The 15,121-nt window shown below is 32.7% G+C and overlaps 1 protein-coding gene across 1 annotated transcript; it reads left to right on the top strand.

Moving 5' to 3' along the window:
• The first annotated feature begins 2,707 nt into the window (after positions 1-2,707).
• Positions 2,708-6,263, top strand: LOC112523335 (calmodulin-binding receptor kinase CaMRLK). Its single transcript, XM_025132895.1, has 2 exons — positions 2,708-4,246; positions 5,462-6,263. The coding sequence occupies exons 1-2, from the start codon at positions 2,833-2,835 to the stop codon at positions 6,079-6,081; spliced, it is 2,034 nt and encodes a 677-aa protein (XP_024988663.1). The 5' UTR covers positions 2,708-2,832; the 3' UTR covers positions 6,082-6,263.
• Positions 6,264-15,121: the final 8,858 nt, after the last annotated feature.

Genomic DNA, 15,121 nt, shown 5'->3' on the forward strand with positions numbered 1-15,121 from the left:
TTTTTATATTTTAAAATGTAAAGATAATAATTAATTATTTTATTACAACTCAATAATTATCCTAATTATATTTTAGAATTTTTATATTTTAAAATGATATTTTATCCTCTATTTGATTATGTTTATCTGCAGTTAGTTACACAAATTCAAATATAAAGCTGTAATAAGTTATACTTATGCATAATTTACTTCTAATCTTGAATTTTAAATAATATGTATCAATATACAGTACTCCATGCATAAAAAATGATTTTAAAGAGTTTTTGTCAAATGTTTTATAATATAGTATGGATATATATAATTTTAAAATAAAAAAAATCATGTATTAAAAATATAAAAAGTAAATATGATGTTGACATGTGTGAGAAGAAAATTAATAAAATCCACCCCTAACAAATCATTAAAATTAAAACTTGTAGTGGTTTTATTTTGGAAAAAACCTTTCAAATATTATAAATGATTTTCGTTTTGTCAAAAATACGATATCTATTGACAAAGTTCTTACATTGGATTATTTATTCATTCATTTTTATCACAATAAACTATCAATATATATATATATATATAGATAGATATATATATATATATATATATTTATATACATCCAACTACTTGAAAACGAAAAGCCAATGGAAATGTGGTAAATAATCTTGATATTAAGTCATCTAATGAAACATGTGGTCGATGATCATTTAGTAATAGATATAAAGTAGAAATATCAAACCGGTAGAGCAATAAATGACATAATGGTTCACTCTTGAATCTTGATTTGCAAAAACATCAAATCCAATCCAATGCTTTGTTTTGTGATTTCTAGCAAACGGATCGATTTTGTTCAATTTGATCCGTTTGCAATTTTCGCTTTTGATTTTAAAAAAAATTTAAAACCAATTAATTGAATGGAATTTAGTTTATTATTCTAATAAAATATTCATATTAGACTTTTTAAGTTTGATGATTTGGTTTGGAATTCAAAGTGATTGTCATGAGACCCCACAAATTGCAGTCATGAAATAGACACCATGGGAACCAAACAGACGATAGAAACAAGATCTTTTATTTAAGTTTTGGACTTTTAGGTGACCCTTGCAATTTCACAAGTCCAATTGTTGCGATAATCGAGGAGGACAACGAAACCCGATAACATGATGTATTACAGGTTTTATGCTTCGATTTGGTTTGGTAACGTAAAGTTTGTTCGTATCATACAAAAGGTATGTTTGTTACGCTATCATTACAATTCAATAACGTAAAGTTTGTTCATATCATACGAAGGATAAGTTTGTTGATAACATGTTCGATCAGGTATGTTTGTGGTAGGGCTGTTTGATTTGTAGGATTCGGTGAAATTTGGAATTAAATTACATTTTAATTTCGCGTTTAACTTAAAAGAAAGTCTAGAATTGAAGTTCCGAGATTTCAATGAAATCTAATCTCATGGGGTAGTTAGTATTTCGCACAATTTCATAAGATTTGGTTGTAATAACGTTTTCAAATATATTGAAAACACTTGTTTCATGATAATTAATTAATAAAAAATTAATTTAATTAATTTCATATTTTTTATACTTGGTTTTATAAATAGGCCTCCATATTTAGAGTTCAATAAAATGCCAATATTTTAATATTATAATAAGATTTTATAGTGTTATATATATATATATATACACACTTGGGATTATGTGAGACCAATGTTTTTTTCGTGAGACCCGTAAGACCAATTCTCAATCTTTGGATTAGATTTACAATATGACAATCTAAACATTCATAAACGCCACGATACTTCTCAATAATCATAAAATTGTCACCGTGTAGTTTAGATTATTAATTTATAAAGTTGATCAATGTAAACTTATAAAGTTGATCAATGCACATAAATTGGTCTTACGGACCTCATGAAAAACTCTTGGTCTCACGTGAACCTAACCCTATATATGTGTGTATATATATATATATATATATATGCATATTATTTTACTATTACTTTAATATTAAAGATGTTTTAGTGTTTTTGTAATGTAAGGTTGGAATCAAAGTTCTAAATAGGGTGAGGCATGACATGACGGCAAAGTCAAACCACAAAGCCTTGGAAGCCACAATGAAGTCGTGGCGTTTTTAAAACATGATTTATAACCGCAAATCTCTATATCATGTATAAAATTATATACATAAATGTATGTTTTCTACTATTACTCAATAAATCAATGATACTAAGCAATTTAAATTAGATTATATAGACTAACAAATAAGACATTAAAATAATAAGTAAAAATCTAATATCGTGCAATAAAAACCGTGCATTACACCGTTGCGTGTTCCAGTTATAACGTGGCATAAGACACAAGTCTTGAGCTACTACACGTCATGACGACGGTTGCAGCAAGTTTTTTCGAACATTGGCTGGAATTGGCTTTTTTTGTGTTCGAAGGACTTTAACAATTTTAGTATTTTTAATGTTTTTTGTTTTATTGGTTGGGTTGAAGAGGGTGAGGAGGGAAATAGGATTTGAAGAGTGTAGATTTATATTTACGCTTTGAGATGGACTTGTGAAGGCTGGAGTGACAAAATAAAAGCATCTTCAAACAACTTCACTTTTTTTTTTTTGAATGAATTTACGCGCATCAACTGCAACACCAACAAAAGACTTGAAACAAACCTTCTCCAACTCTCCCACCATTTCAACTCCACTTCCCTCCCATTCCTCTCTCTCTCTCTAACTCCACCATATCAATCGATGTCTACCCTTTAAACTCACTCCCTAACTTCCTTCAAAAACATCCCTCTGAAATCCATGAAAACAAAAACTACAACTACTTCTTCTACCTGCAAAAAATGAATCTTTTCTTGCTTTTCATCAAAACACTGCTACTTGCCACCATCTTCACTGTTTCACAATCGGCAAACTGCAATAACACGAACCATCTTCTTATCTCCAAAGCCTTCACTTCTCTTTCGAATTTCAACTCTTCTTGGTTCACCTGTTCAGACTCACCAATCTCTGAGATTAATCTGTCATCGAGAAACCTTTCTGGTACTCTCTCATGGAAGTTCTTCAAGAACTTAACTCACATTCACACCATTAACCTCTCCAACAACTCTATTAAAGGTTACATACCAACTTGGTTTTGGTCAATTCCAGGTCTGATTCAAGTCAATCTGTCCAAGAACAAGCTTGGAGGTACAATCGGGTTTGAATCTGGGTCGGGTTTATCTTCGATTCAAGTTCTTGATCTTTCCTTTAATAGGTTCACGAATCTAGCTCATCTCTCCAATTTCTCTAACCTCTCTCTTCTTGATATCTCTCATAATAACCTAGAGGTTTTACCTTTCGGTTTAGATTCTTTGAAGAAACTTCAGCATCTTGATCTTTCAAGCTGTAATATCTCAGGTGATTCAAAACCCATCTCGTATCTGAGCTCATTGGAATACTTGGATGTTTCAGACAATCATATGAGTGGCACATTTCCCAATGATTTCCCTTCACTTTCCACCATAAATTTCTTGAATATCTCGTTCAATAATTTCACTGGCTCATTGCCATACGATAAAGTTCAAAGATTTGGGAATTCTTCTTTCATCAACGCTGGAATGTTGTTCAAAATCTCCAACTTTTCACTGAATCGTACGGTCCATCATACCCCAAAGAAATCACACATCAACCCACACAATATCCACTCTAGTACACACAGTAACCCTAAAAATCCCAAACCCATGAAGAAAAATCAAAAACCCAGTTCAAGAAAGAGATTAATTTTGATCTTAATCATATCTTTAGCATCATTGGTGGTATTATTAGCGATGGCTGTGTCCATATATTGTATATTTAGGAAGAGAAAGATGGCAAAAAGAAACAAATGGGCAATTTCCAAGCCGGTTCACCAACACCAACCGTTCAAGATCGAAAAATCCGGTCCGTTTGCGTTTGAGACGGAGTCCGGTTCTTCATGGGTGGTTGACGTTCGGGAACCTTCGTCGGCGGCGGTGGTGATGTTTGAGAAGCCATTGATGAGTTTCACTTTCAAGGACTTGATGGCTGCCACGTCACAGTTTGGGAAAGAGTCCTTGCTGGCAGAAGGAAGGTGTGGGCCCGTATACCGAGCTGTACTGCCAGGTGAGATCCACGTGGCAGTCAAAGTCTTGGAGAATGCTCGAGGGATGAGCCATGATGATGCTGTGTGCATGTTTGAAGACCTCTCAAAGCTGAAACATCCAAACTTGCTGCCCATTTCCGGTTACTGTATTGCAGGTTAGTTTCGTCTTTTCACATCTACTTCCTTAGTTCCAAACCAGTAATTGCCAAATTCCCAACAACACTCCTATAATCACTACATACCCGTGCATTAAAAATTATACCTTGCTCTGGAATTGTAAATCTTGGGTCTGGAAAATAAGCTAACCCATTCGCAATGAATAACAAAGCATTGTACAAGTTGTACCATATCATACATTGCATAAAGTACAAGCTATAATGCATGATGTACAAGTGGGAAAGACCCTCCCCTTTTTTGGGGGGGTTTTATGCTATATTAGTAGGTTTTGATTATTTAGGCTATCTAGTAGTATGCTTGATTGAGAAAATTACCAATTGGTCCAGAGGTTTCAATTTTGTCCAACTTTTTTCAAAGTCAAAACAGATCATGTGAATGGTAGAAGATATGGGCAGAGATGGAAAGTTGGTCAGAACATATGCAATAAACAACAGGTTTTTAATCCAAATACTTCCAAAAATCAATCATGATTTCGAAATTTGAGCTTTTTTAAACAAGAATTTTGGGTAATTTTATGTATTTTGTTCAATAATTTTTTGTATTTGTTCTTATTCATTTGTGAAGTAGCATACGGTATAAATGTCTGAGAACTGTTATCGTGTTATTAATGTGTTTGGTGAGACTGGTACAAGAAGGGTGAATTCATTTATTAAAATTAAATGACTTACCAACTACTTTTGATATTATTTTTTTAGGAAAAATTTATTAAAATAGTAAATTTTTAGAGTTGGTTTTACCTCTTAGCCATTTTCTTTTCAAGTTTAATAAAATAGCAATAGGTCTACAAAACCCATGTCTGTAATTACGGATTCAGCTAAAAGATAAAAATAAATTACACTTTCTATCTTTGTTTGTAAAAAGAATTACATTTTTCATGGAGGTCTGAAAAAAAAATTAAATTTCTTTATTTTAATTAATTTCTCTATCTCTAGAGCTATTTAATTTAGTAATTATTTTGGTATGGATGTTTATTAAATTATTATTTTTCCAGAAATATTTATAGTCATGCATAATTTCATAGGTCATTTAGTACGTTTGTCGGTATTTATTGCGTTTTGCATGATTAGGGACGCAATCTAAACATATAAATTCCAATTTTAAACATATATTTATTATTATATAAATGGGTTTTTTTATTAATTTTGTTGTGTTAAAAATAATTACTAAAATATTTTTTAATTAAATGTATGCAGGTAAGGAAAAGTTGGTGTTGTACGAGTTTATGGCCAACGGTGATCTCCACCGGTGGCTGCAGGAGCTTCCAACCGGCAAAACTGACGTGGAAGACTGGAGCACTGACACGTGGGAGTATCCGGTTGATTCCTCATCACCGGAAAAAATGGAATGGCGGACACGTCACAAGATCGCTATCGGAATAGCTCGTGGACTAGCATATCTCCATCATGCCCAATCCGTACCAGTGGTGCATGGCCACCTCGTTCCCTCCAACATCCTTCTATCGGATTATCTAGACCCCCGAATCGCCGGCATCGGACTGAGTCGCAACCGAGTCGAAACACAAACCACCGATTCCGACGTGTACAGTTTCGGAGCTGTGTTGATCGAGTTGTTGACGGGCGAAACAGGGTCGGAAGAAACGGTGGTGAAAACGAGGAAACTGGTTAGGGAAGGACGAGGTGTGGACGCGTTGGACTCAAGACTGAGACTGGGTGACAACTCAGTGAGTGAGATGGTGGAGTGCCTCCGAGTTGGGTACCTGTGCACGGCGGAGACGCCTGGGAAAAGACCCACGATGCAGCAGGTTTTAGGCATGCTGAAAGACATACATCCAATCACGGCGGAGCTAAGCTGACGGACTTTTTGCCTCTCTTTGTTTTTTTCTTCCTATTTTCTTATAACTTGTATTGAGGAAATCCAGAGGTTTAATTACTAAATCCAGAAGGTTTGTATTTTGGTGGGTTGTACATCTTGCATTTAAAGCTGTACGTGTTTCTGGATCTGGTGTTTTTTTGAGTGGTTGCTTTCAAATGTGTACATACTTGGCATTTTATAAAAGTCCAACTTCCCATGTACCATAAAAACTGCATACCGTATAAGTGGGTGATGCAATATGTGCTATCTTCACTCACTCACTCACGTGACACCCACATGTTTGGAATATAAAATTATATGATGGATTTAAAAATAAAAATAAAATAAAGAGAAAATAGACAAATAAAAGTGGGGGAAGGTGTGAGTGAGGGAAATCCCACTAAGTATTTGTCCCTTGTACATTGTTTTACATCACCAATGCCCCCTTTCTCTTTATTAATTATTAATTATTAATTAATATTTTCCTCCATTCTTTTCTGTTTCTTCTTTTTAGGCGTATTCCAATGCCTTTATTCCTTTTTTCATCCTTTATTTACTCCTCTTATTATCTTGTATTTTTTTTAAATTATATACGAATAAAGTTGTTTAAATATTTTAATTACGACATAAAAATTGTTTCTAATCATGATCAAACCATGCTTATTTAAGGATTTAATATCATTCTGTTTTGTTTTTTATTCATGACTCATTTTGAATTCAACTCGGCCATTACAGTAGATTCGGTATTAATTAATAAGTTACCTATTAATTGAAAAACAAATAACTTAGTTATTAGTTGAAAAATGAGGACTTAATAATAAGTTAGTCGTTAACTAACAAACATAGCCGTTTCTAAGGGAGGGCGGATCGAGCGTACGTCCAGGGCCCACAAAAATTAGGGGCTGAATTAGTAAATAGAAAAAAACATAAAATAGTTAGTATCTAATAGTACCATAATTTTTTTTAGTACTACATTAACTATTAAAGGCCTAAACATGTATTAAATAAATATATACTAGAGAAGAAAATACATAAAAGAGTTAATTTGTTGTTCATTATATGATATTGTTTAATGTTTCTCAAGGTTTTTTTTTTTATCTAATACCGACGTCTAAAACTACTTGCCTCGAAAACTTTCAAAAGATGGGTTTTTTTCTATCTAATATCGACTCTTTTGTTTATTCCATCCCGCATGAATTCTAAATTTGTATTATAATATAATAGATTTTCTTGTTATTAACCCTAACGCTATTTTCTTGTTAAAGGCCTATTTCTGACATTTTTTTTATCTTATATCGACTCTTTTGATTAACCCTAACGCTATGTTCTTAAGTTTACTTTTATGAAGGAAAGAAAGGATAATAATGGGGGAAGAAAAAATATTATGTTCACCAAAATTTTTTAGAAAAAGGAAAAGAAAAAAAGAAATTAAATCAAAATTTATTTTTATTTCATTATTTTTTTTCTCTCTCTTCTCTAAAAAAACGAATAAAAAACCTTATTCTTTTCCTTTCTCATTTTCTTCTTTCCTTCCCAAATTCGAGAACATGGTATAAAAGTTTAAAATAATGTTAAAAAACATCAACATGAGGTGACATAGAAAATCAACCTATTTACATTGATTTACATAATGTTATTCGGAATTCAAAAAAATTAACACTGTGACCCTAAATGATGTCATTCTATGTACCAAAAATATATCATAAGATATTTTTGATGACGGAACAAATTGATGCTACATAAAAATGTTCTGGTATGTAATATTAATCTAGATATGATTATTGATTGATTTTGCATTTAAAAATACTCGAAAAAATGGTTTTATATGAATTCAATGTCATTTCTGATGATAAAAACAATATATTAAAAAAATATCGTACTTACCGAAGACCCTTTTTCATATCTAAACCAAGGCCTAAAAAATATCAGAAATAAGTGTGCTAATAAACTAGTCCTGTATAAAGTTGCGAAACGTGAGTTTTAGGTGTTATGTGAGAAGATTAATTATATGCACCTACTTCATGAAGAAAACAACATGAAACACAACAAGTTTTGTGCCCATCCATCCACCTTTATTTCACCTATTCTTTGTCTTTCCTCCTTGTTTTCTTTGCCCATTCCCACATATTCATATTCCTCTCCATTCTAATTATTGCTTCTTTATTATTTTTATATAAAATGACTGATTCTGAATTATATTAATATAAAAACAACTGAGTGTTTGATAACCGTGTTCAAATCATTTAATTCTTGTTGTATAGATTCTTTTTGTTTTGTATTTTCCTGTAAGATCGATGGTTTTATGTCCACATAACAAGTTGGTTATAGAAGTGGTGCCCATGTTTCCGGAACATTTAGAAAATACGTTAGGTTGTTAGATATTGGACGGTGCTAAAACCAGTAAAAGTCAATTTGCAAACGTTATTGGAGTTTGGTTGAGGTGAGACCTAAGATGTCGGTTGATTGGAACCTCAGATGAACATACAAAAAACAACAAAAAAATAAATTAAATGCTTAGAAGGTAAAACAAGTAAACGTGTTAACTACAAGGAATGGATTTTAATATAATACAAGTGTAACACTTGAAAACGTGTAAAAAGGATTATGATATGCTCTGGTCGTACCTTGTGCAGGGCCAGCCCTGGCCATAGGCCCAAGGGGCGACGGCCCAGGGCAGCATAAAGCCCAAGGGCAGCAAAATCCTAAAGCCCAATGTATATGTATAGGTTCAGTTTTTAATTGGGCCTAAAAATATTACTGTTAGTCACTTCGTCTTAGTCCGTTACCACCAGTCGGCAGTCCAATAGTCCATGTCCATCATCTCCCTCTCGACGCTCGCCTTGCTCAGTTATTGTGTTGCTCACTCTCAATAGAAATCGATTTTCTTGTATCGCTCTCGCTCGACCTCTCACTCTCGCTCGACCTCTCGCTCGACGCTCTTGACTATCGACGGCCGTCTGCCGGTCTGCGCCTGCGACTGCCTCTCTCGTCGCTGGTCGATATCGCTCTCCGGCCTCCGCCCTTCGCCAATCGCCACTCGCCCGTCGCCCTCTCTGGCTCTCTTGTGACTACTGAGTACTGACTTGTTGAGGACTTGACACTTGAGGTTAGGGATTTAATATTTAAGTCTTTAACTTAGGGTTATTAACTTATTATATTACTTATTTTATTTCCTTTACTTATTTTTAATTTTGTTTGATTGGAAAACCTAATAATGAAACTAGCTTAGAAGCTGTGATTCTGTGATTGTGAAATTCATATTTCAGAAATTGGTGACTTGCTTTGTTGGACTATTTTAATTTGTTTGACTCACTGATTGTTTTTGTTTCACTTGTTACAACTTACAAACCAGTGAAACCACAAAATTAGAATTTAGTCTGTATGTATAATGTTAATGTATCATGTATGCCTAAATCCTAATTGAAATTCATGTCTTTTGCTGCCATTTGTTAATTGTTGGGTGGTTGACTGTTAATTGTACATACTGTATCATGTATTATAATGTCCTTTGTGGTTTGTCATTTATGTTTCTAAGTGTAGAAGGCCTGAGTCTTTGGTTAATGGTGAGCTTTCAAAATGTGATTTATGTTTCTATTGTTATTAATTGATCTAGTTGTTCATCGAATCAATCAAGCCTATCTCCGAAGTTTTAGTTTTCGTTATGTGATTAATATTCAAGTTATCATCCACCAATATTTGTTCTAATCCCATTAGATTTTGATGTATATTAACACAATTTCAGCAACTATAATATAGTTGAATAGACTTATAAATGTGCAGTAGTTAAGTGCTGATTTGCCCTCACTTGAATGTGCAGTAACTAATTCACTTGATTATTCTCCCTTAACTTTGCAATTTTACATATGAAACTCATGATTGTCATTGGTCAAGACCCTAAATATGATTATATGAAACACATGATGGACTAATGGAGTCATGCAATAGCTAATTTCATAGGCAAACACCTTAAGTGACTAAAACTAGTAGGACAAAATTAGTGAAGTAGGAATGGGCCATTGATGTTGTAGAGTGTAAATAATTGAAGAAGAACCAACCAATTAAGTGTTTAGAGTTGGATTAAGAAGGTACGAGTGTTGCTTTTGGTTTATATAGAAGACGTGGGATGTAGTCAATGAGACAAGTAGATGAGTTAGTGTTTAAACACAAGGGCTATAACAACTTGATTAAAGAAACCTTAATATATTACTTTAAAGTAAACACTCAACTATATGATCACACTTATGAACAAAAAACACTAATGGATCTCTCGGTCTATGAAGGAAAAAGCTAGACAATTGTAAATTACYACACTTGGATGTTTTTAATTGGGCATCATTTGGACTTTTCGCCGTGGGCACCAAAAATCTCAGGACCGGCCCTGACCTTGTGCAAAAAGTGTTGAGGTTCTTCCTCTTACTTTTTCTCTAAGACGCGATGTTCAAATGCCAGGTTTGGTCAGTTTAGTTGGAGTTATTAACAACTATAGTCTTGATGTTTATAAGGTCGATTTGTTTATAGTCTTCTGTGTTCCTTTTCTAAGCATCTTATTTATTAGATCAATTGCTTATACCTCCTTTGTCACTTGATCATACACAATGAGCAATGGTGCTCTTTCTGAAAAATTTTAAGAAACTAAATCAGCTAACTGATTTTTGTTGTTACAATGGTCGTTCACAACAATAGTATTATGCTATATGAGTATGTGAAGTTGTGTGTGATGGTTCTATTTATCCTTCGATATGACTCTTTATTTTATGTAGTTGTGATCTTCGTTCTTGACCTACATGGAATTCTAATAGTAAAAAGTATTTAGGTCATGTTTAGTTTGTAGGATTGGATAGGATTTGGAATTCAATTCTATTCTATTCAAATATCATGTTTGGTTTGAAAGATTGTTTGTATTTGAAATCCCACAAACATAGGATTTAGAAATCTCATGGGTGTTGTTGGTACGTATTTCATGGGATTTCTTAGGATTTATGTGTAATAATGTTTTAAAAACATTTCTCTTAAAATAATTCAAATCTAAATTCTTCTACAAAATCTAAATCCTTCAAAATCATGCCACCAAACCAAACGCCTTCTTAGATATTTGGATTTAGCTTGTTGATTTGAATGCGTCATCAACCATACGAGCGAGTTGAAGCTCTTGGGGGTAGCTCAACTCAATAGCAATGTCAATGTTTCATATTCTAAAAAATATAAACCATACAAACATGATGTTTCTTGTAATTATTTGCAACCAAAGTATTTGTAATCACATAATGATATACTTTGTAGGATAATGGTTTTCGGTACTTCTATTGTAAACACTTTCAAATTTGGAAAAAGCAACTAATAGCTAGTCAAAAATAAAATTTTCAATAATATATCAAATAATATTAACTGAATATGCTCAATACTTTGATTACCTCGAATAGCAAGTTTAGATTTAACGTTAACAATTAATATTAACTGAATATGCTCAAAACCAAATTTTATTTAAAATAAAGTACCGTATATGGATTTGCAATATGTTATAATTTAAAAACGGTTAATGAACATAAATTTCAATAGATACGTGAAATTACTAAGAAGCCCTTCATTTTTTAATGAAAATATAATTTGCGTATGGACATATAGAAGTACTTAACATATTCAAAATTCTAAAAAAAATAGAGAAAAAAGGTATAAGAGATTCTAAGTATTATAAGGCATTAAATCATCTCTCTAATACCTCTCTTTTATATATATATATATAGGTGGAGGTTCAAACGAGAATCCATGTGATCTACGAAAACGCGAGAACAACTCAATAACCACAAACTTTTTTAATTAATAAATTAACTTTTATTATATATAAATAATTTAATAAGGGCAGTAATGTAATTAAGTAATTTTTATAATTTTTATTATATTTTAATTAATCAGGTTTATCTTCACGTATTCTTCTCCTTCGATCACAGCTTGTTCTCCATCGATCACGGCTTCTTCTCCATCGATCACGTCTTCTTCTCCTTCATGCGTCTCGTTCATTCAGACGTATTTTCTTTCTCGTTCATCATAATCTACACATAGTCCATGGATGACTTGAATGTTGTTGGGAAGGAAGTTTGTTTAGGATCAAGTTATTCAAACGACGATTCTGTAGGCTTTTCTCAAGATTGTTTTCTTGAAGACAACTTTTATGAAAGTAGTTCTGATAACGACGAAGAAGGTACGATGTGATAACATTAAAATATATCATCAATTTTCATGAATGGTTTTTTGGGGTTTTTATCACATGTGATAAAAAGTAAAAGGACTTGTGAATGTAAACATTTTTTTGTCTATTTATTGTTTTTGGTATATGTTGATTTGAGTTTARTGTTATTCTACTTTTGTAGTTGAAAATTTTGATGTTTATCACATGTGATAAACATCCTATTTTTTTTACTTCGCTACTTTTTTAAAGTGAAAAGTTTGATGTTTTATCACATGTGATAATCCRGATGTTTATATGTATGTGGATACTGTTTGGTTCGTTTTCCATTAAATTTATGTAAATGATGCAGCAACAACTGCTTTTGACTCCCAAAATGTTGATGGCATCGACTTACCAGTGATCACAGTAGCTGTNAATAATGTAATTAAGTAATTTTTATAATTTTTATTTTATTTTATTTTAATTAATAGGTTACCTTCACGTTTCACGTATTGGTTCACGTCCTTGGATCACGCTTCTTCTCCATCGATCACGGTTTCTTCTCCATCGATCACGGCGTCTTCTCCTTCATGCGTGTCGTTCATTCAGACGTATATTCCTTCTCGTTGATCATAATCTACACATAGTCCATGGATGACTTGAATGTTGATGGTAAGGAAGTTTGTTCAGGATCAAGTTATTCAAACGACGATTCTGTGGGCTTTTCTCAAGATTGTTTTCTTGAAGACAATTTTTATGAAAGTAGTTCTGATAACAACGAAGAAGGTACGATGTGATAACATTAAAATATATCATCAATTTCCATGAACGGTTTTTTGGGGTTTTTATCACATGTGATAAAAAGTAAAAGGACTTGTGGATGGAAACATTTTTTGTCTATTTATTATTTTTGGTATATGTTGATTTGAATTTAATGTTATTCTACTTTTGTAGTTGAAAATTTTGATATTTATCACATGTGATAAACATCCCATTTTTTTAGTTCTCTACTTTTTAAAGTGAAAAGTTTGATGTTTTATCACATGTGATAAACCGGATGTTTATATGTATGTGGATACTGTTTGGTTCGTTTTCCATTAAATTTATGTAAATGATGCAGCAACAACTGCTTTTGWCTCCCAAAATGTTGATGACATCGACTTACCAGTGATCGTAGTAGCTGTGATAACGATGTGATAATTGTGTGATAAATGTGATATTTGACATATGATTGATGCTAGTAAACAATGTAAATCAGCAAGTGAAAAATGATAGCTATTTTTGTAATCAAGATGGTTAATGTCACCTTCAACTTGTAACACCAAATCAATTATTATAATTGTGATATCTATGTAAGTGAGAATTTTGGATGTTTATCACATGTGATAAACATCTCATAGCTACAATTGTATGTTACTGTAATGTTTCTTGATGAGGTTGATTTTGTTTTGAATTTAATTTAATAGTAGTTGTGTTTAGTTTTATTATGTCATATGAGACTTTGTTAAGTTGATTTATATGTATATTGTTTTCTTTAGTTATAACTATCGGTAATTGTTTCATAGATCATTTTGTGTTACCATCTCAAGGAGTGATTGGAAGTTCTTGCTGTGATGGAGTTTGTGTCCCATCTGTTCCAAGTGAATTTCAACCGGTTGTTGGATCAATCTTTGCATCTTTGGAGGATGGAATTGAAATGTATCGAAGGTATGCCAACATTGCCGGGTTTGATATTCGACTATCAACCCAGAAGACAAGGAAGGGTGGTATAGTCAAACTAAAATATGTTGTTTGTCATAAGTATGGAAAACCAAAAAAGAGGTCGCTTGACTCTGTTGAAGTGGATGGACATCGTAGACAAGTACGAAATACAAACTTTAAAGTTACAGATTGTAAAGCATCTGTTAGGTTTAAATACATAGAGGGGTCTCAATCATCATATAGATTATACTATTTTTGTCCCAACCATAACCATGATTTGATTGATGATGCTGATAGAATTTTATCACGTAAGARTAGGCAACTCAGCTATGATGACAAAGTTATGATTCACCGGTCGGTGAGGTCAAATATTGGGCTTGTAAGAGCCCATAAGACGCAAGTTTGTTTGAAAGGTGGATATGATGAAGTTGGTTCTACTGTTGTTGATTATAAGAATTTCAAGAGGGATCTCAATAACTACATTGGTGATGGAGATGTACAAATGGTGGTAAACATGTTGAACGACAGAAGACAATATGGGACAAACTTTGCATTTGAGTATAAAATTGACAATGGTCGTTTGGTATCAATGTTTTGGGCAAACGAGTTGACAAGGTTGAACTACGCAGAGTTCGGTGATGTTATGTCATTTGATGCGACATATCGTTTCAACAAGTACGTTAATGTAATGTTATCGTAATTTGGATTTATTAATTTTTATGGTTTTGACTTATATTTTATTTTTTGTCATCGTAGGTATAACATGGTTTTTGTACCATTCACCGGTATTGATAACCATAGGAGATCAGTTGTTTTTGGGTCAGGATTGATCACTGAAGAAACTATCCAAGCATATACCTGGTTGTTGGAGTCATTCTTGAAGGTTCATGGTCGTCAACCGACGCTTGTTTTGACTGATCAAGATGCTTCCATTAAGGAAGCAATCCCTGTTGTGTTTCCTGATTCTAGACATCGCCTATGTATGTGGCATATCATGAAGAAGCTATCTGCCAAGGTATTGAATGTTTTATCACATATGATTGAAAGTAGTATGATATTTAGTGTTATCGGTGATAATCATGTGATAAAAATGTGATTGCCAAGGTATTGAATGTTTTATCACATATGATTGAAAGTAGTATGATATTTAGTGTTATCGGTGATAATCATGTGATAA

Source organism: Cynara cardunculus, assembly GCF_001531365.2.
Source record: "Cynara cardunculus var. scolymus isolate 2C chromosome LG 12, CcrdV1, whole genome shotgun sequence".
Lineage (NCBI taxonomy): Eukaryota > Viridiplantae > Streptophyta > Magnoliopsida > Asterales > Asteraceae > Cynara > Cynara cardunculus.

What these genes read in the sequence shown, in the direction of transcription:
- LOC112523335 (XM_025132895.1), top strand. Translation starts at nt 2,833, where the DNA reads ATGAATCTTTTCTTGCTTTTCATCAAAACACTGCTACTTGCCACCATC. An exon ending in TTCCGGTTACTGTATTGCAG is followed by an intron (nt 4,247 to 5,461) that starts GTTAGTTTCGTC and finishes AAATGTATGCAG; the next exon opens with GTAAGGAAAAGTTGGTGTTG.